This window comes from Poecile atricapillus, chromosome 28 (genome assembly GCF_030490865.1).
Source record: "Poecile atricapillus isolate bPoeAtr1 chromosome 28, bPoeAtr1.hap1, whole genome shotgun sequence".
NCBI classification, from domain to species: Eukaryota; Metazoa; Chordata; class Aves; order Passeriformes; family Paridae; genus Poecile; species Poecile atricapillus.
The window spans coordinates 622,601-642,855 of NC_081276.1; the positions used below are offsets into that span (position 1 = coordinate 622,601).

A 20,255-nucleotide genomic window follows, 5' to 3' on the forward strand; every position below is an offset into this window, starting at 1 on the left:
CCACATGAGGTGACTCCCACCAGTCACCTTCACCTGCCCAGCCCAGCGTGGTGTTTGGGGATGGTGGGGACAAGATGGATCCTGCAGGGCTGGGGGACACCCCGGGGACAGGTGGGGCAGGTGACCAGCCGGGCATTCCCTTCCTGTGACAGCGCTGCCAGCCCTGCCCGGGGTTGTTTCTCGTGATCCTTTGGTGGAGGCACGAGAAGTGAGTGTGACAAGAGAGCTCTTGCTCAGGAGCACCCTGTCCCTGCAGGGCTCTGCCAGCTCCCAGAGGGAGCTTTGGCAAACTGGATTAGTATTTCTCAAGACTAACAAGGCTTTAAATGTGGTCATGACTACCCTGAGCTGTGCATGGCTGGGAAGGATTTCAGTTTCTGAAGCTGGTTCTGCTGAAAATTCCGGATGGAAATGTGCTGAGCTGCTTGCTCTGCAAGTCACAGCTTCCAGGTGAAACCAAGAGCTCTGTCCTCGTGGAAAGATTGGGAACTACTGAGAAGCTGTTTTAGTTAAAACTTCCTTTCCTCTTTCCTAAAACATCTCTGTTCAAGCAGTTACTGACCCAGTGGTGGCCACTGGTTGTGGTGTTTAACTTCTGCTGGAGGTGGATGGGAGCCCTGCATCCCTCAGCAAGAGTGGCTTTGATCTTTGAGGTTTCCTAGTGCTGCTGGTTAATCCAGAAAGGTGAGATGGGCACCTCTGCCAGCCCTCCTGAAACTACTGTCCTCAGGTCAAAGCTGGCAATCATTTGATCTTCCTCCTAAAACTAATTCTGTCCTCAGGGCATCTGCAGCCCATTCCTTACAGGCATCCCATGACCCAGTTCAGCATTTTTGGGAACTGGGTATCAGTGGCAAATCTCGAAAAGAATGCAAATGGGTGCTTTAACCACAATTGGATTCCTCTGCCCTGATTAGCCCTCCCTGCTCACATCTAAAGCACTAAACTCAGCTTTGTTTTCCTCGATGGTCATTAAGGAATTGCCAGTTAAGCCTCTGAACCAGCCATGCTGGCTGTGGCTCTGTCTCCCAGGGCAAAACCCCTTGGAAGGGAGAGAAGCTTCCTGAAGATGAAGATCCTCCAGGACCACACACCAGCAGCCTGTTCTCATGGAGCTGAGCTGCTCCCCACAGGGAAACCTTCAGCCAAGGGGAGTAAAGAACCTGATCCCAGCACCAGTGACAGAACCAGGGGAGTTCCTGGCTCTTCTGCCAGGCCAGTGAGGGATGAGGCAGGGAACAGGGAGCAGCTGGGTGGGTCTGGTGCCACTGTCCTGCTCTTTTGGTGCCAGCCCTTGCTCTTTCACTGGCTGGCAATGACCAGGAGTTCAGCTCCTGATCCCAGAAAATCTCTTGACCTTGATGCTAGAAAAGAGCACTGAAGTTTCATTGTTCTGAAACCATCTGTCTCGAGCTTTCTCCAGCAGTGACCTAATATTTCACATTTAGCAATGGTGTGGAATCATCTGATCATCACTTCCATACAACAAACCACAACCAAAACAAAGTGGTGCTGTTTCTGTTCCTCTTCCCACTGGGATTTCCACTCCCAACCATCCTGGCTTGGCTGTGGCTTCTCCAAAGGATTCAGAACCACCTGACCCAGAGTTGCCAAGCACTGGGCTTTCCTGCAATCTCTGAAGTAAAGCAAGGGCTGCTCAGCACTTCTGCAAGGGAAAGAGAAAATAAAACCACGCTGTGGAGATCTGCCCACACTGCAAATCTGGGCATTGCAAAACACGGATTTCTCCTACAAAGCAAAGAACAAACCTTGTTCCAACATGAGTGTGCTGAAGGATGGTCCCTGGCAGGCCCCAGCCATAATTAACATGGGATCCCTGTACTTCAGAGGTTGATCTAACCTTACACCAGTTTTTAAATCAGCCAAGGAGTTACTCCTGAATTATTCTAACATGAATCCTCCTCTGTTCCTTTTGCTGTAGTGTCTCAGTGCTGGCCCTGACACCAAGGCCACCACAGTGTCAAACTCCACAGTTTGAGCTTTTTCCACCTGTCCAGAAGTAAAATAACTGAGCAAAAGGGGTTGTTTGTGATTGTGTTGAAAGAGCTATGCTTTGCCCCTAAGTCAGCCCTGCTTGGCTCCAAAGAAATGACAGCCCTGCCCTGAGGGAGAGGAACAGCCACTGACAGCAAACCTCGTGGACTTTGGGACTTGGATTTTATATTCAGCCTTGCTTTGTTTGGAGCAGTTTTTACAACTCCTCCCAGCCTGGTGAGGATCCATTGGTGTTTTTGCTGTGCAGATAAACTGGGGAGGGCTCCCAGATGAGCTCCCAGGAGAGGCTGGAGGTGACAACCTGTGTGACAGCTTTTGCTATAGGCATGTGGCACTCAGCATCCCTGCCCTGCTCAAATCGCACTGAATTCTGACTAATTCAGTGGTTAATGCAGCAATATTTGGTGTTTTGCCAAGTCACCTCCTGAGATGTCCCTGGCCAGCGTCAGAGCCCAGTCCAGGGCTCACAAATGCTGGTTTCACTACTCTCCATCTCTCTGTTCCCGTTTCTCACCAAAATAAAAACCTTGCACGAAGCAAAGAGCACAACAAACAATACAATGGGCTCTACCACAACTCAGATGGCGAGTTCTTTTGGGAAGAATCTGCCAGTGAGCTTGGAGCAGTTTGGGAAGAATCTTGGTTTGAGTTTTTTCCACTGGAAAATGTCATAGCAAATCTAAGAATAGGAATTGACTGGCAAAGGAGAGAAAAGCAGACTCTGTCCTGAAGAACAAATGTGCTGAAATCCCTGCTGTGCCTAAGGCTCAGAGTAATCCTGGGTTTATCAGCAATACAGGAGTGTCCAGATGCCACAGGAGATCTGTGCTGGGGAACCAATACCCGTTTGGATTATTGCAACAGTGTACACTTCTTCAGTCCCATTATGTCATGAGAATGTCTCTGAGCCCTGGTGCCACAGGAAGTGAGATTTCCTGCCTTGCTGGCCAATGGGACAGGAGGACAAGTCTCCAGGTAGCCATGGAATGCTGCAGCTGGGAAACATGGCTCATCCTCCAGTGAAAACTCCACTGGATTTTTCATGTCCTTCACAAACTGGTTATATTGTTATATTTTCTCTCCCCTCTCCAGCTGAGGAGGGGGTGATGGAGTGGTTTTGGTGGGTACCTGGTGTGCAGCCAGGGTCATCCCACCCCACAGAGAAAACACAAGACAGATAAAACAGTTCTCACCCATTTCTAACCTGAACCTTCCTGGGAGCAGCTGAATGTCAGATCCCAGCTTTGTTGCCCTCTGCTTTTCCCCTGTTTTGGCAGGATTTTATCTCTTTGGAGGCAATGAAGTTGTGCTCATGATGCTCTTGTTTTCCTTCCAGCTGCAGCTGAAGTCAGTATGGCCTCAGGAAAGACCCCAACCCCAGAGCTGCTGAAGGCTGAGGAGCAGCAGAGTGTGGTAGGTGCCAGGGCACACACAGCAGTTAAATCACCCACTGACATGGGCTGGTGAACCTCTGCCAGCACCCCAAAGCCAGCCTGGGGGGGACAGGAAGATTAGCCCTATGAAGCTGTGGCCAAATCAAAACCCCCTCAGTTCAGAAGGTAATTGTTTTGCTCAGGAGACAACTTCAGGGCTGTGAAGTGAAGCAAAAACAGGAGCAATTACAGGTCCTACTTCCACATCTGGTTTGGTGCTGAAACCAGTGTGACTCAGAATTCATGAGCACAAAGTTCAGACTTCTTAACCCTGGCTTGTTCACTTGGTGGAGGCCTTTGGCTGAGTCTCCTCAGCTCTGAGTTGAAGAGGGATGGGGAGATGGATTTGCTGGGACCTTTCTGGACAAACACATGGCTGTGTTCACCCACCAGCTCAGGCTGGGCTCTAATGTCACCATTTCTCTTGGCTTTAGAGCGCTGTCAATCGAGTCACCAGCCTGCCCTTGCTCAGTTCTGCCTTCAACCTGGTCTCCTCTGCCTACAACCAGACCAAGGAGTCCCACCCCTGCCTCAGTGGCGTCTGCAGCGTGGCTGAGACCGTGGCTGCCGTGGCTGTGGGCAGCGTGGTCGGAGGGGCACAGCCCATCCTGAGCCAGCTCGAGCCACAGAGTAAGTGCAGGGCTGGGGGGACCCTTGGACAGAGGGAGGGGAGGTTTGTGTGCCTGGAGGGGGATCCCACCCCCAGCAGCACCTTCTCCTCCATCCCTGAGCCTCCACTCAGCAGCTCCCTGACACTGAACTGCCTGGGAATGAAACTGTTCCCAGGAGAACCAAAGTTTCATTTCTTTCTGTTACCAAGTAGTAACTCCCTGCTCGCTCTCTCTCACTCCAAGTTCTGACCATCCCAAGTGGGAGCTGTGTCAGTCAGGGATAGGGCTCAGTCTGCCTTATCCCAACACTTTTCAACCTTTAAACTCAATTCCCTACCCACCAAGGGTAGCTGCTACACTGCAATTGGATCAAAGTCTAGTTAGAAAGCTGGGAAGGCAAAATGGAGACTATTTGAACCTGCCAAATTTTAGTGTTTGTTCACTTTTATCAAGACATCCCACCCCAGAATGATGATTTATTTGAGGGGGGCTTGTTTTCATGACTGTATGCTGAACTGGCTATTGTAGGGTGAAAAACCCATTCCCAAATGCAAGAATAAACTGGTTTATTCCTGTTGTCTCTTCCAGTTGCCCTTGTGAATGAATATGCCTGTAAAGGTCTGGATCAGCTGGAGGAGAACTTGCCCTTCCTGCAGCAGCCAGCAGACAAGGTAAGGAAAGGCTTTTCCTGGGGAAGCCATGGCTCCATGGAACTGTTGTGGGTACACAAGAATATGGGGAAATGAATAAAGCTCAGCAGCAGGGAAAGCTACAGAGGTGCCCTCAGCATGCAGGAGTGAACATTGAACATCTCCATGTCAGTATGGATGTGCTCACCTCCCCGGCCCTTCCACAGACTGCAGGCATGACTAACCCGAGGGGGAAAGCTTTTTCAGGGAGGGGAAACACATTCTGGAACAACAACAAAAATATCTCTCTGCCTCTCCCTGGTGCAGGTAATCTCAGACACCAAGCAGCTGGTGTCCACCAAGGTGACATCTGCTATGGACGCTGCCTGCGAGGCCAAGGAAGCGGTGGCTGATAAAGTCACTGAAGCTGTGGACCTCACCAAAAGTGTTGTTGGGGACAGTGTCAAGCTGACCAGGTCTGTGGTCACCTCCACTGTCAGCAGCGCTGTGGAGGCTGCCCAGGGGGCCAAGGAGCTGGTGACCAACAAGGTGACAGAGGCTGTGGATGTCACCAAGCACATGGTGGAGGACAGCGTTGACAGGACCAAGTTTGCAGTTGCCTCTACGATTGTCAATGCTGTAGAGGCTGCTCAAGGGGCCAAGGAGCTGGTGACCAACAAGGTGACAGAGACTGTGGACCTCAGCAAGCACCTCGTGGAGGACAGCGTTGACAGGACCAAGTCTGCTGTGACTTCCACCATCACTGCAGCTGTGGGGGCTGCCCAGGGGGCCAAGGACCTGGTGGCCAACAAGGTGACCGATGCTGTGGACAAGGTCACCAAAGCCGTGGATGTCACCAAGCACGTGGTGGAGGACAGTGTTGACCTGACCAAGTCTGCAGTTACTTCCACGATTGTCAGCGCTGTGGAGGCTGCCCAGGGGGCCAAGGAGCTGGTGACAGACAAGGTGACCAAGGCAGTGGACCTCAGTAAACACATCGTAGAAGACAGCGTTGACCTGACCAAGTCTGCAGTTGCCTCTACAATTGTCAGCGCTGTGGAGGCTGCCCAGGGTGCCAAGGAGCTGGTGACCAACAAGGTGACAGAGGCTGTGGATGTCACCAAGCACATGGTGGAGGACAGCGTTGACAGAACCAAGTCTGCTGTCGCTTCCACCATCACTGCAGCTGTGGGGGCTGCCCAGGGGGCCAAGGACCTGGTGGCCAACAAGGTGACCGAAGCAGTGGACCTGACCAAAGGGGCTGTTCAAGACAGCGTTGAGAAGACCAAATCCGTGGTCACCTCTACGGTCAGTACAGCTCTGGATGCTGCCTATGGCACCATCACCAGCAAGATCAACACAGCCCTGGAGCAGGGCAGGGAGGCTCTCCAGGGGGGTGTGGAGATGACCAACTCAGTGGTCACCAGCAGCATAAGCAAAGCCAAGGCAGTGAGCCAGGCAGTGGCTGGAGGTGTGGAATCTGTCCTGGGAATGTCAGAAGATCTGGTGGATCATTACCTCCCGATGACTGAGGAGGAACTAGGTAAGAAAATACTTACCCGGCGCTTGTAGATGCAAGTCCTTTCCCACCTGAGTAGAGAGCACCTGACACAGCAAGACTCAGCTTCTGAAGCAGACAGGTAGCTCTGAATTTGTCACCAAGTTGCCGGCTGTCAACACCAAATTGCCGTATGGTATGGACAGAGTTCAAGCATTTGCTGGCTGGTCCTTGCCCATCAGCCTGAAAATAAATAACCACGTGGGTTCACGCTTCAAGGCCTCCAAGTCTGCTTACCTGAAGATTGAGCAGGGACTAACCTGCCTTTAACACACGAACGACTACAAACCTCCTGCTCCCACAGCAAGCTTCAGCCTTTGTGTTTTCCAATGGGTGACTCAACCTCTTCCACCCCTCTGAGCTGGCAGTGGAGCCCAGCTGCAGCTCTGTTCTTGTTTCCTCCAGGTAAACTGGCCACCACGGTGCAGGGCTTTGGCGTGGCCTCCGTGGAGGAGCAGAAGAGGCAGCGGAGTTACTTTGTGCGCCTGGGCTCGCTGTCGGGCAGGCTCCGGCACCGAGCATACCAGCTCTCCCTGGCCAAGCTGCAGGGCTTCAGGCACCGCACCCAGGACACCCTCTCACGGCTGCAGCTGGCAATAAAACTGGTACCAACACGCTTTGCCCTTCTTCCTCCTGTCTGTAGCCCTTCCTGCCCTGCTATCCAGCTGGAAGCTCTTCCTCCATCCTGCACCAGCTCAGTGTCACCTTGGATCCTTCCCTGGCAGGGAAGCACTCGTGCCTCTCTGTGTGTGCTCACAGTACAACCTTTCCTCTCATTTTTCCCATCAGATTCAATCTGTGAAACAGGAGGTTGGCCAGAAGCTGCTGGAGGGACAGGAGAAGCTCCACCAGCTGTGGGTGGACTGGAGCCTGACCCAGCCCAAAGGACACCAAGTCAGAACTGCCTGCCAGCCAGAGGTATCCCCGGAAGGTGCAGAGCAGCCCCGCTCTGGGCGCTCCCCGAGCTGTAACCGAGCTGTTCTCTCCCGGCAGGTGGAGCCGCGCACTCTGGCCATGCTGCGCATCATCACCCAGCAGCTGCAGCCCGCCTACGAGAGCCTCAGGCTCAGCATCCACGGCCTCCCCAGCAGCATCCAGGACGCTGTGTCTCAGGCCACTCGACACATCCACAAGCTCCACAGCTCTTTTTCCAGGGCCGTGTCCTTCCAGGACCTCTCCAGAGCCACCCTGGCCCGGAGCCAGGAGCGTGTGGCAGAGGCCCGGAGGTCCCTCGATGTCCTCCTGGAGTATGTCACTCACAACACCCCTCTGAACTGGATTGTGGGGCCCTTCAGGGCCGTGGCTAAAGTGGCACAGGACAGCAGAAAGCACAAGAAGAAAGAGATGAGGAGTGATAGAAAATTACCCAAGCTGGAAAAGGCTCCACTATCACAGGAGGTGACAAAGGCACCTGAAGAGCCAAAGGGAACCAACAGGCTCTCAGAAAAATGGTATGAAGTGCTAGAGAAGCTGGAGGAGAAGGCTGGGAAGGACGCAGAGGTGGCCCTGGCTGCCAAGGAGATAAAAACCACTGCACCAGAGGAAGATCTCTGATAAACCCCAGCTCTTCTGGCCAAGGCTACTTGGCTAGAACAGCACTGGATCTTCTAATTGTGTGCCCACTTGTGCCACAAGTGCCTCTGCTCTGAATTTAGAGTCAGATGTAGTTGTAAGGAGATTTGATAGCCAAAGTGGGGAGATTCTGAATCTTGATTTACTGTTTTTAAATCCAGCTGCTGTGCTGAAAGGGGAGATTGAACCTGCACTTCAGCTTTTTAACTCAGCCCAGCTGTAGCTGTGAGTGGCTAAATCTTGCTGAGACAAACTGTGGGAGAGATGTGATCTCAACTTATTTTTAATGCTGAATTTGTTTTTAATTCACCCAAGCTGTGGAACTCTTGAGAAGATGCTCTGCTTGACCTTTGATACCATCTCCCACCTTCTCCACTTTTAAAGGTACAGCTTCCTTTGTGCCTGTTGTGCTTCCGGGAAGGCTCGGTCCTGCAGCACATCTGGCACAGCTGGGGGCAAGGAGCTCCTTCTCAAGAAGAGACTTCCCTTCATGGATCAGCCAAACACTTTCTCTTTCATGGAGAAGCACTCAGCAGCATGGGGTTTTCTTTAATCACCTTTCCTAGTTCTGTGAATGACTTCAAGGATTATCTGTGAGTAACTCCATGTGTGAAACACTTCACAGCCATTAAATGAGGCAGCTTTTCCCAGGAGTTACTCTGCCATGGGATTAGGATATTCTGTTATTAAAATAGGGGGGATTTTAATCCAGGTGATGGTTCTTTCCTAGAAAACACTACTTTGTAATAATTTCTAATGTAGCTTATTTTGGTAACTGTTCCTGGCATTGTCCCTGTGCCAGGGCTGGTGAGCAGACACTGGAATAAAGCGTGACCTGCATTCAAAGCCACGTGGGTTTGTGTGTATCTAAAGCTGGGTTGTGTTCTACCCTTACCTGAGCTGTGATGAAGCCTTGCCTTTACCAGATCTTGTCCCTGGCCATCTTGTCTGTTCCCTGCTCTTGCTGGAGGGGAAAAACAAAGTGCCTTTAGCAGGTCCCATGCTTTCTTAAGCAAAAAAATACTTTAATTATTTTTTTCCCTCACTTCTGCCTGTACTCCTGAGGCTCAGGTGCATCTGTCCACACCCCACTCTTTGTCCCACACCCCTAGCTCCCTCTGCCCCTCCGGATCCTGGCTTTGCAGTGCTCGTCCCTGTTCCAACACCTCCCGCAAGGAAAGGTCGGTCCCTGCCTGTCCCCAGCGCTCTGCCACCTCCGGCTGCTCGTGCGGGGACAGCGGGCAGGGCTGGCCCTGGCTGGGGAGGGTGGGGGGTGGCTTACCCGGGTCCCGGGCTCTGCTCCTCGGGTCCCGGGCCCTGCTGCTCCTCGGGTCCCGGGCCCTGCTGCTCCTCGGGTCCCGGGCCCTGCTGCTCCTCGGGTCCCGGGCTCTGCTGCTCCTCGGGTCCCGGGCCCTGCTGCTCCTCGGGTCCCGGGCTCTGCTGCTCCTCGGGTCCCGGGCCCTGCTGCTCCTCGGGTCCCGGGCTCTGCTGCTCCTCGGGTCCCGGGCTCTGCTGCTCCTCGGGTCCCGGGCCCTGCTGCTCCTCGGGTCCCGGGCCCTGCTGCTCCTCGGGTCCCGGGCTCTGCTGCTCCGGTCCCGGGCCCTGCTGCTCCTCGGGTCCCGGGCCGGGCTCTGCTGCCCCGCCCCGCCCAGCGCCGCTTCCGCGTGTCCCGGGCCCCGGCCGCAGGTAAGGCTGATCCCGTCCTTCCTTCCCTTGCCGGGGGATCCCGTCCTTCCTTCCCTTGCCGGGGGATCCCGTCCTTCCTTCCCTTGCCGGCGGATCCCGTCCTTCCCTCCCTTGCCGGCGGATCCTGTCCTTCCTTCCCTTGCCGGTGGATCCCGTCCTTCCTTCCCTTGCCGGCGGATCCCGTCCTTCCTTCCCTTGCCGGGGGATCCCGTCCTTCCCTCCCTTGCCGGGGGATCCCGTCCTTCCTTCCCTTGCCGGCTGATCCCTTCCCTCCCTTGCCGGGGGATCCCTTCCTTCCCTTGCCGGGGGATCCCTTCCCTCCCTTGCCGGCGGATCCCGTCCTTCCCTCCCTTGCCGGGGGATCCCGTCCTTCCCTCCCTTGCCGGCGGATCCCGTCCTTCCCTCCCTTGCCGGGGGTCCCGGGCGCTGCCCCCGCTCCAGCTCCTCCTGCTCGGCCGCATCGCCCCCGAGGGCAGGGCCGGCCCAGGGAGGGAGGGCAATTGGGCAATTGCAGGGTTTTCATGAGACAGGAAAACAAAAGTGAAACTGGAAACTTTCCCCGGTTGAGAATTATTTCCGGGCGTTTGCTGGGGCTGCCTTTAAATAGGGAAAGTTTCTGCAGCGGGCTCAGGCAGCTCCGGGAGCAGGGTCCCACAGGAACCCGCTCCTCCCCTCCAGACACTCCCGATGTTTAATTAAAATCCCATCAGAGGCCCGGGGTGAGTGCAGGGGCTCAGGGATCACTTGTGGAGGGGGAGATAAACTCTTCCAATGAAAGAAGGACCTGGAGCCAGTCCAAAGGAGGCCACGGAGCTGCTCCAAGAGCCAGAGCTCCTGGAGCCCCTCTGTTCTGGAGCCAGGCTGGGAGAGCTGGGGGGGCTCACCTGGAGAAGCTGCAGGGAGAGCTCAGAGCCCCTTCAGGGCCTGAGGGGGGCTCCAGGAGAGCCGGAGAGGCACAGGGACAAGGGATGGAGGGACAGGAGCCAGGGAATGGCTCCCAGTGCCAGAGGGCAGGGCTGGATGGGATAGTGGGAAGGAATTCTTTCCTGTGAATTTTCCCTGATGACACAGGTTATCGGCTGGAAAGGGTTTCCTCTACACCTGTTTTATTCCTCCACTGCCATCACAAGGAGCCTGTGAGACCCCTGGAACCAGCTGCCTGGAGGAGACACTTGGATTTACCTAAATATAGCATTATTTCATCAATCATTTTAAGCCAGTTGTAATTAATGTGAAATGAATGCAAAGAATGTGCTCTTTGCTTAATCACAGAGTTGGAATAATGCACTGGCACAGCTGCAAGCATGGAACAGATGCAGAAATATTTGGGAGGTGTGAGAGAGCCTGGCAGCTCCAGGAGCATCCCTCAGCAGCCACATCACCCCTCTGAACGCTGTCCTCTGCTCTCCTCACAGATTCCCAGCACAGAGAGGCCCCAGGTCCCAGACGAGTCCCTGGCACCAGAGGTTTGTGTGGTACGAGGAGCGCGACCGGGGCACCCCGAGCCCCACGGGGACACAACCCTTTGCCACAAGATGCTTTTCCCATCCCTGCTGCAGTCTGTGGTTGGGGCCAGCAGCTGCTGAGATGGCACAGAGCGCTGAGCTGCGGCCGAGCTTCGAGGACCTGTTCAATATTCTGTCCCAGGCCCCACCAGAGAAACTGCTGAGCCTCAAACTCAAACTGAAGCACCTCACCCCTGGGCCCTGCAGCAAGTTACTGCAAGCTATGGTCCTGCTTACTCTGGGGCAAGAAACGGATGCAAGAATTTGTCTGGATGACTTGAGGGATACCCAGGCAGCCCAGTACATCCACCAGATCAAACTGGGCGCTGCAGGAGTGCGGGAAGACGGGGAGGATTTGCAGCCTCCCCAGCTGGATGCAGGTGCTGTGGCACTGCTGGCACAGGCGTACGCGGTGCTGGCACAGGAGAAGCTGTGCAGTCCCAAGGCCAGGGACAAAGCCTGCCAGGCTGCTCAGCGGGGGACACTCAACAGCATCCCAGCCGAGGAGCAGGACAAACAGGGCTCTGCAGCCAGCGGGGGCTCAGGGGACAGGCTTTGCACGCTGAGGTCCCATGAGGATGAAGGATTTCCCCACACAGCCAGCTCCCACCACGTGGCGAGGAGTTCACCGCTGCAGATTGGAGGCAACTCAGACTTTTCAGGCCCACGGACCTTGTGCTCTGTGGGGAGCTCCTCCCTGTCCAGCTGTTTGGAGATCAGTGCATCACCAACAGGTGTTTTTCACAGCCAGCCCTGTGTCCCCGAGTCCAGCCATGCTGGACACCGTGACAGGGACGCACAGAGCCACGGCCCGCAGGAATCCAGCTGGCCCAGCACAGCCAGCCCTCGCCCTGGGCAGGACACAGCTGCACAAGGGCCCCAGCCAGAGGAGGCTCTGCAGCTCAGTCCCTGCCATCCCACCCCTCTCCCCATTCCAGAGACGCCGCTGCCCTCGGAGCCTGCCCAAAGCAGTGATGTGCCCAGCACAGTGACAGAGCCTCACACACCAAGAGAAAAGCAGGATGAAAAGCAGTTATCTACTGGTGTCCCTGACCCGAGGGCTGCAGTGGATACTGCTCCTGTCCACGAGTCCATACAGGGTTCCTACATTCCAGCAGGCATTCCCTGTAACTCTGCATCTGCTTCTATTTCAACCTGTTCCCTTCCTCCTCCCACTTATTCCGTATCCTCAACTCTTCCTCCTCTTCAGGAATCTCACTCCAACCTATTCCATACCCCTCCCCTGCACTCATCCCTCTCTCCAGCCTGGCCTCCTGCTCTCTCAGCTGTGGATCCATCAGAGCCAGATGGTGCCAAGTTCTTCACGTTTGTTGTCCTGCACGCCAGTGAAGATGAGATCGTGGCCCACCGGGTCAAGAACCTGCTGGAGAGCATGGGGGTGTCCAACGGTGCCACGCTCAGTGAGGATTTCTTCATCGCCGGACGCAGCCACATGATTTGCTTCCAGGAGGCCATGGAAAACTCTGCCTTCATGATCCTCCTGCTGACCAAGAACTTCCCCTGCAACCTGTGTCTGTTCCAGACAGACACTGCTCTGATGCAGTCCATTCTGGACCCCTCCAAGCAAGACTCAGTCATCCCATTTCTACCCAAGGCAAACGCCCTGGAGTGCAGCCGGATCCCCACGATGCTCAGTGTGCTCGTCACCCTCAACGAGAGCTCTCCGCACTTCTCCAGGAATGTGCACAAGACTTTTAACCCCAAGAAGATCAGGGAGAAGAAAGCCCTGTGGGACCAGATGCAGAGAAGGAAGCTCCAGGCCCGTTGGGAACGGCACCAAGCCCTGCAGAACTTGGCTGCCCTGAGCCTGGGCTCCCCTCCCTGGGTGCCTCCAGCAGCGCCACAGCCGTGGCCACCAGAGCCACCAGCCCAGCACTGGTGTCCCCCTGCCCCCATGGACCTCCCTGCTCACCAGGGTCCTCCCCCTGCCCAAGCACAGCTCCCCCCAGGGCACTACAACATCACGCCAGGCCCCGGAGGGACCCCAGCCCTCATCATCCAACACGCCCGCATGGTTCAGATCGGGAACCACAACGTGATGCAGGTGGAAACTGCCCCACCTGGGCCAGGGGACAGCCAGGAGCAAACCAGGCACAACGTCTGACCTGGCAGCCAAGGTGAGGGACAAAATTAATTTCAAATCCTGGATTAGAATGATTCTGCTGGGACTGGGACTATTATTCTATGCATCAAGAGTACCATCTTCCTGAAGCACAAACTCAAATTCTTCATCTTTTGTTGGAAAAGAGATGTGGTGATCTCTTGGAACCACTTTTCCTTATTTTCAAGTAACTGAGAAAATTATTTTCCTGATTGTCTGGAATTACTTGAAGATTTTATAAATAAATTGCAATTAATTTATTTGTGTTCCTCTGGTTCTTTCCTGTAGAATTAGAAAAAGAATAGTCAAGGGATAAATGGAAAACTACTCTGTATGTTGGCTGGGAGATGGCACTGACCAAATTATTTGAGGGACAGTCTGCAAGGGATGCTTTGGGAAGATGCCTTTAAGGAAAAAGCGAAATCCCAAAAGCAGTGAGCAGAGTAGTGCAGAAGGACGGAGAAACCCAGGCTGGTACCTGCTGAGCTGTAACAGCAGGAGGGCACCTGGAGCAAAGGCCTCGCTCCTCCTCCCACACTCCAGGCACAGCCATTTTCCTGATCGTCAGCAGAGGTCACCCCAAAGCCACCAGGGCCTGGAAATGGGGCTGTTCCTCCCAGAGCAGAGCCCAGCGCCTGTGCCAGGAGCAGGGCAGAGCTCGCAGACTCCTGAGGAGCCGCTCCCGGTGCTCAGAACAGGAACTGACCCCATTCCAGGTGTTCCTGCAGCTCTGTGTGTGCTCAGCTCACTCCCCGGCTTCCCCCGCAGGCTCCAGGAGGATCTGAGCCCATCCCGGCCCTGGACCTGCCCTCTCAGGCCTCATTCCAGACCCCAGCCTTTGTCCAAGAGCCCTCCAGCCCCAAGCCAACCCCTGAGTGAGACAGACGTCACCAAATCCTCAGAGGAGACTCTGAGCTGCCCCCAACTCTTGGCTTCCAGCTCTCAAACAGATTGGATTTTCACTCTGCAGGACCCAGTGACAATGGATTGACTCATCTACTCCTTCCAGAGCCTGCTGGCATCCTCCAAGTGCTCCAATTCCTTTTATTTTCCCGGTTTCTCTCTTCCACAGCACCATTAAGAGGTGCTGTGTTACTGCAATTCCTGTCCCCTGCAGTTGGTGCAGGACAGTCCCTCCCCTCGGGAGCACTCACACATCCCTCCTTCTCTCCTGCTATAAATAATCATGCCAAATTAGTCAACTGGAAGCTGCTCCAGCTTGTAAACAACCTCAGCACAGCCACATCCAGCGTGCTTGGATCACACAAAGGAGAGGGAGAGCTGTGTCTGGGCTACAGCAGGGTCTGCAGCCACCACAGTGGAGAAAAAACTCCTCTCTGTCCAAGAATTAACAAAATAATCACTGAAACATTGCCCTGCTCCCCACAACTCCATGTTTTGCCTACATGGAGCTGGCCCTACAGTCAATCAGGCCTGTTCAGTGTAATTACCCCTAAATCATGCATTTTTCTCACCCTGTAATTACTATCAACATTTAATTGCTGGGCCCTCTATGTAATTACAGATTATTTATGTGTTTAAAAAAAGTGAAGCCTTTTCCATCACACAGAATATTCTTCTCCTTGGGGCTGCTGCACCTGAGCGGATCCCCCAGCTCCAGAGTTGCTCCTGCCTGGATTAAACTCCCTTCCCACCTCTCTCCTGCCAGCAGCCCTGGCTGCAGATGGAACTGCCCTGAGCAGCCTGAGGCCACCTGGCTCCTGCCTGGCAGCTCTCTCCTCACACACCTGGACATCACCTGCAGCACAGGGAGAAGCACAGGCTCTGCACACACTGCTTAAATGGAATTTCCAGCACAAAGGCACCACCATTCCTCAAGGCATCAAGAACTAAGGATGGAGCAATTAATGACAGGACAAACGTTCAAATATTTTATCCACCCACTCTCCCTGGGGGAGACCAAGCATTTTTGGGATCCAGGTTCCTGTGTGGAACTAACTCCAGTACCATTAATTCCTCTGTTTTTATTGTCCCTGATGGATTCGGGGTTGGAAACCAAACTGTTGACATTGTGTCGCTCTTTCTGCTTGCTGCATCCATTGTCCCACGTGGGTAAGACAAGTAAACACTGTTTGATTTGCATCAAAACATAGAAGAGGTGTAATTTCAGTGTCACTGTTACTCTTTTCCCAGGGAAATGTTTGCCACTGCAGCACAGATTGGTTTTTCAAAGGAGTAACCATGAAATGAACCAATAACCAAGCATGCCTGTTAATTGCAAACACCCCAGAATTCCATACCCAGTGTCCCATCCCTGAGAAACAAACTGAAAACAGAGGAAAACACCTGAATATAGAGGCTTATCAGGAAGAAGTCCAAGGCACTTGCATTCTAGCAGCCATTTTTTGTTTTATTATTTAAAGTTAAGAGCGCTCATCAGCTCACAAAGGAACAAATCCCATTCCTGCAGTTTAGTTCAGGTTTCAGCCAAAAGGAAAAAAAAAAATAGAAGGCAGCTAAACTAACTCTGCACTTTACAGCTCAATTCAAGTTAAACTTCCTCGCTTTATAAATAAACGTTATAGTTAACACTGCAAAATGTACTGGCAGATCTACAATATCTTGAAGGGGCAGAGAGCGTGGTTATTGAGGCTGATAAATACAAGTAGAGAAGCTTCAGTAGCACAGAGAGCGAGGGTGGGGCCAGGGGTCTGCTCTCCCAGGTGGGACCTTTCCCAGAGCTCCAGGCAGCTGCTTCCCTCCTCAGCTGTGCTTCCCACCCTGCTCAGGGCCAGGGAAGGAGCCACGGGCTGCCCACCACCCCCTGCACAAGGACAAACTGCTGGAAACTCTTTGTTTTCCACCACGGAGGGTTTTGCTCATGCTCAAAAACCTGCCCTGAGACTACAGAGTTAAAAACAAGGTGGGTGCAGATCCTCATCAAAGGAAGGAGCTTGCCCAAACAGCAGCCAGGTGAGATTTCAAATTCCACCTTGGAAGTAGCACCATCCTCAGTGAAGTTACAAAAAAAATTAAAAAGGAAAAAAAAAGAAGACTCAAAAGCCCAAACCAGCTGCTAAGAACCCACTGCATGAGGTTTCAGAATGGGGCAGTAACAGAGCCCAAGCAGGTGATACCAAAACCTCAGAAGGACAAGGAGGCACCTTAAACTTTCATTTCTTGCTTCTTCCTTCAGCCCACCCTGGTGCAAACCCACCACAGACACTCACTTGCTTTCATAACCCCCTCCAAGCACCTCCACACTGCAGGTACCTCCTGGCCTAAAGGGCTTGCAAGAGCTCAGCCTCGAAAATAGTTCAGAATGTGCTGTTTTGGCTCCCAAACCGTTCACATTCACCCTTCCAGCTCAGTCCCTGCTGCCCTCTGGAGCCAAAGAACGTGCACGCTGGGAATGGAGCGAATGGGTGTGGAATGGACAAGCCAAGGGCCTGAACACCACATCAGGATTTTGTTCTTAGTTTTTTTCCTCCCCATTCATAAACTACAACATCTATGGATCAAACTGTATAACCAGAACTGACCTTCCTCTATCCTACAGGATTGGAGAAGTCTTGCAGCATAGATAGGGCCTGGCTCTACAAGAGAAAAAACATCCCAGCTTTATGCACAATCATGGAAATCTCAGGGCTTTAACACCATTTGCTACTTGGCCAACTAAGAGAGAGACAAACCCCATCCTCAGCACACCCAGCCCTGTGCCATCCCTGGGCAGAGCTCGAGCCATGCTGTTGGGCATGGGCTGTCCCAAACCTGACAGGAGAGAGGGGAAGGGATTAGCTGAAGGGTATTTTATTCCTCACTCACTTTCTATCTGTTGGGTGTGTGGGGTGGGAAGGGCCAGAGCACGTGGGGGATGTGTAGCTGCTCCAAAGCTGAACACTGAGTTAATCCAGCACTAACAGGAGAGGCAGCAGGTCCCAGGGAATCTCCATCTCCTTCCTTCTCAGGACACGATGGTGGCTGTGACCTTCTGTGGACAGACTGCACTGGAGAGAGCTGGTACCTGAAGGCGGCAACGAGGGACAGCCATGAGCTCTGGGGCCTCCTCCTCCCCTGCCCCGACACGCCAGCTGGGTGGTGACAGATGGGGACAAAGCTCAGCACAGCGACAGCCCTGGGCACTTTGGCACAGCCAGCCCGAGCCCTCCAACTGCACAACCTCAGCGGGGTGGGACAGGCTGGGGACCGTGGCTGTCGCGCCCTAGTGCAGCTCAATGAAGGCTTCCAGCTCCTCAGGGATGAATCCCTTGTAGGGAATCTTGTGCTTGTCCAGGGCGCGAGCAGCAAGGCACTGGAGGGTGATGTAGTTGAAGGGCTGCATGGTGCTCTTGGTGAGCAGCTTCTCGTCCAGCAGCTCGTAGGCCGTCTGCTTGAAGGCGTTGGTGGCGTCCATGTGCGCCCCGGCCTCCATCAGGGCGCTCATGATCAGCGGGCAGTTGTTGCGGGCAGCCACGTGCAGGGGGGTGTTGTTGTCATAGTCCCGGCTGTCCGGGTCTGCCCCGCACTCCAGCAGCAAGTTCACCACGTGCAGCGACGGGAATTTGCCCACGGGGTAACGCCCCACCGTCGTGGTGTCTTTGTCCACGGCCATGTGCAGGAGCGTGAAGCCGTTCTTGGCGCGGGGGCTGCACTTGAGCAGGCGGTAGATGGTCTGGCGCTTCTGGTGCTCCTGCTCCGGGGTGCACTCCACCTTCTCCAGCAGGAAAACCAGGTGCAGGATGATGGCCAACGTCTTGGTGAACTGCGCCGAGTCGGCCACGGGGTCCTTGCCGTGCACCAGGGCCCTCTCCACCTCCCGAACCCCTTTGCTCAGCACCCCGATGAGGTCGGAGAAGCCCAGGTGGGTGGCTAAAGTGCCTTTGGAACGGTCCTGGAGCACGTAGGAGTAAAGCTCGGCAAAGGAAAGAAAACTGCTGGCAGTCATGGGGCTGAGGGGCTCCAGGTTGCCTTGCTGCATGTCCAGGGCGTACTTCCACAGGTTAATGCAGCGCTCGAAGTTTCCGGAGTCGGCGTAGACGGCCCCGCGGTAACGGATGTAGTAGGAGGTGTCGGGGTGGGAAGGGCCCAGGATGCGCTCCCGGATCAGCAGCGCCTGCATGCGCATCTCGTCGGGGTCCGTGATCAGGGCTTCCAGCTCCTCCAGAGAGCTCACCTCCCGCGAGTAGTCGTAGGCCAGCACCAGCTGCCGGGGCTCGGGCTTAGGCAGGTACTTCCCGCCCTCGCAGCGCAGCTCCATCGCCCTGCGCCAGTACTTGTGCGCTCCCAACAGGTCTCGTTTCTTGTCCACAAACGTGGCACCCAGCAGCTCCAGCGCTTCCACAGCAGCCTCTCGAGTGCAGAACACGTTCGGGACCTCGTCGTGACTGGAAGCTGAAGCACCACATCCCTCACAGCCCTCTTCAGCACAGCCCCTCTGATGGCTCCCGCCTGAGGCACAGGTCCCACTCTGGCTCCCCGCAGCCTCGTCCTGCTGCAGCCCGCCCTGGATCAGGTACTCCACGATGTTGGTGTGGCCGGTGACACTGGCAGCGAGCAGAGGGGTCATGCCATAGCCGTCCTTCTCCATGCGGGCCTTGGAGCGGAGCAGGAGCTGCAGGATCTCCAGGCTGCCCGACTCGGCGCAGTCGTGCAAGGCCGTGTTTCCCTTCACGCTGCGCCGGTTCACATCGGCCCCTTTCTCCAGCAAGTACCGGGCGATCTCCCGGTGCCCTTTGTAGCAGGAAATCATCAAGCACGTGTGGCCGTGCCTGTTGGCCACCTCCAGGTCGGCCCCGCGCTCGCCCACCAGGTACCGCACGATCTCCAGGTGCCCATCGAAGCAGGCGGCCCGCAGCGGGGTGGAGTTGGTCAGCGTGGTCTGGTTCACCGAGGCGCCGTGGTCCAGCAGGCTCCGCACCACGCCCAGGTGCCCGGCGGCCGAGGCCGCCCACAGCGGCGGGGCCCCCTCGATGGTCTCACCGTCGAAGCTGACGGAGCCGCCCTCCTCCACACGAGCCCCGCAGTGATCCAGCAGGTACTCCACCACCTCCAGGTGTCCGTGCCGGGCCGCGATCAGCAGCGGGGTGCTGCCGGCCCCGGGGCCGCCCCCGCCGCCGGGCCCCGCCGTCAGCGCCTCCAGCTCCTCCCGGCTGCGGCTGCCCAGCAGCTTCTGCAGCAGCTTCAGCTTCCCGTCGCGGGCCGCATTGTACACGGCCGTGCGCAGGTCCATGGCGCCAGCAGCCGCCTCCAGGCCATGGACCGGCGGCGGCGGCGCAGCCCCAGCGCGGCGCGGGGCGGGCGGGGGGCGGCGAGACCCCCCTGCCCTCAGCGCGGCGGGACCTTCACCGTCCGGGCCCGACCGCCATCTCAGGCTGCGCCGCGGAACAAAATGGCGCCGCGCGGGGCGGAGCGGGACGTGCGGTGCGTGATGGGAACTGTAGTCCCGGGAGCGGCGCTGCTCGCCCGGCGCCGCAGAGCGCGCACTCTGTTTCCCAAAAGGCAGAGCGGGCGGGGGGAGAGGCGCGAAGGATGTGCACCCTCTCCGCGCGGGGCATGCTGGGAAGTGTAGTCCCCTCGCCCCGCTGCGGTAGCGCCGCTAACGGGGCTTCACCAGCGCCGGGACTGCGCTTCCCAGCGCGCCCCGCGCGGGCCAGGCGCTGTCCAGGCGCGTGCTGGTTTCACAGCGCTTTTATTTCTCTTAAATTCTTTGATGTTTTGGCACTTCAAAACACAGCGGCTGCACATCACCAATCTGACGCGGTTTAATTGCAGGTTTCATGAAGTCATAGTGTCCTGAGCTGTAACGGAGCCACAGGGAGGACGCAGCCCAGCCCACGGCCCTGTACAGGTCGGGTGGTGCGTTTTAAAGTACGAGTTTCCTGCCCTGGAAGTGGCAAAGCCTCGTCCCCACCAGTGAAAAGAGATTTATTCTCTCCAGTTCCCCCCACGGGACATTATGTCCAGCTGGCTCCATCCGTGAGTGACAATACCTGCCCGGAGTGAGGAAAAACAAGCAATAAATAGCTCCACTTAGATGAGCAAAGCTTTACTCACCAGAGTCTATTTTTAGGGCATAAATTGAGTTTAAGTGTCCCTAATCTTTATACAGAGAACTGGCACAGGGTTTCTCCCATTGTATTTTATTTATAGCTGGGTTTCTCCT

At 55.4% G+C, this 20,255-nt stretch overlaps 3 protein-coding genes across 4 annotated transcripts; 2 read left to right on the plus strand and 1 right to left on the minus strand.

Moving 5' to 3' along the window:
- Positions 1-1,226: 1,226 nt before the first annotated feature.
- On the plus strand, positions 1,227-7,801 carry LOC131589482 (perilipin-3-like). Its single transcript, XM_058859046.1, has 7 exons — positions 1,227-1,253; positions 1,943-1,969; positions 3,884-4,079; positions 4,649-4,731; positions 5,017-5,964; positions 6,706-6,852; positions 7,037-7,801. The coding sequence occupies exons 1-7, from the start codon at positions 1,227-1,229 to the stop codon at positions 7,799-7,801; spliced, it is 2,193 nt and encodes a 730-aa protein (XP_058715029.1).
- A 1,365-nt stretch (positions 7,802-9,166) lies between these two features.
- Positions 9,167-13,383, plus strand: TICAM1 (TIR domain containing adaptor molecule 1). 2 transcript variants are annotated; one of them, XM_058858744.1, is made up of 2 exons: positions 9,167-9,505; positions 10,921-13,383. In XM_058858744.1, exon 2 carries the CDS (start codon positions 11,093-11,095, stop codon positions 13,133-13,135), a length of 2,043 nt encoding a protein of 680 aa, XP_058714727.1. In that variant the 5' UTR covers positions 9,167-9,505; positions 10,921-11,092; the 3' UTR covers positions 13,136-13,383. The 2 variants fall into 2 exon arrangements, with proteins under 2 accessions (XP_058714727.1, XP_058714728.1); XM_058858745.1 differs by lacking the exon at positions 9,167-9,505 and adding an exon at positions 9,799-10,224.
- A 2,099-nt stretch (positions 13,384-15,482) lies between these two features.
- FEM1A (fem-1 homolog A) lies at positions 15,483-19,487 on the minus strand. The gene has a single exon (XM_058858746.1). It carries the CDS (start codon positions 19,320-19,322, stop codon positions 17,316-17,318), a length of 2,007 nt encoding a protein of 668 aa, XP_058714729.1. The 5' UTR covers positions 19,323-19,487; the 3' UTR covers positions 15,483-17,315.
- Positions 19,488-20,255: the final 768 nt, after the last annotated feature.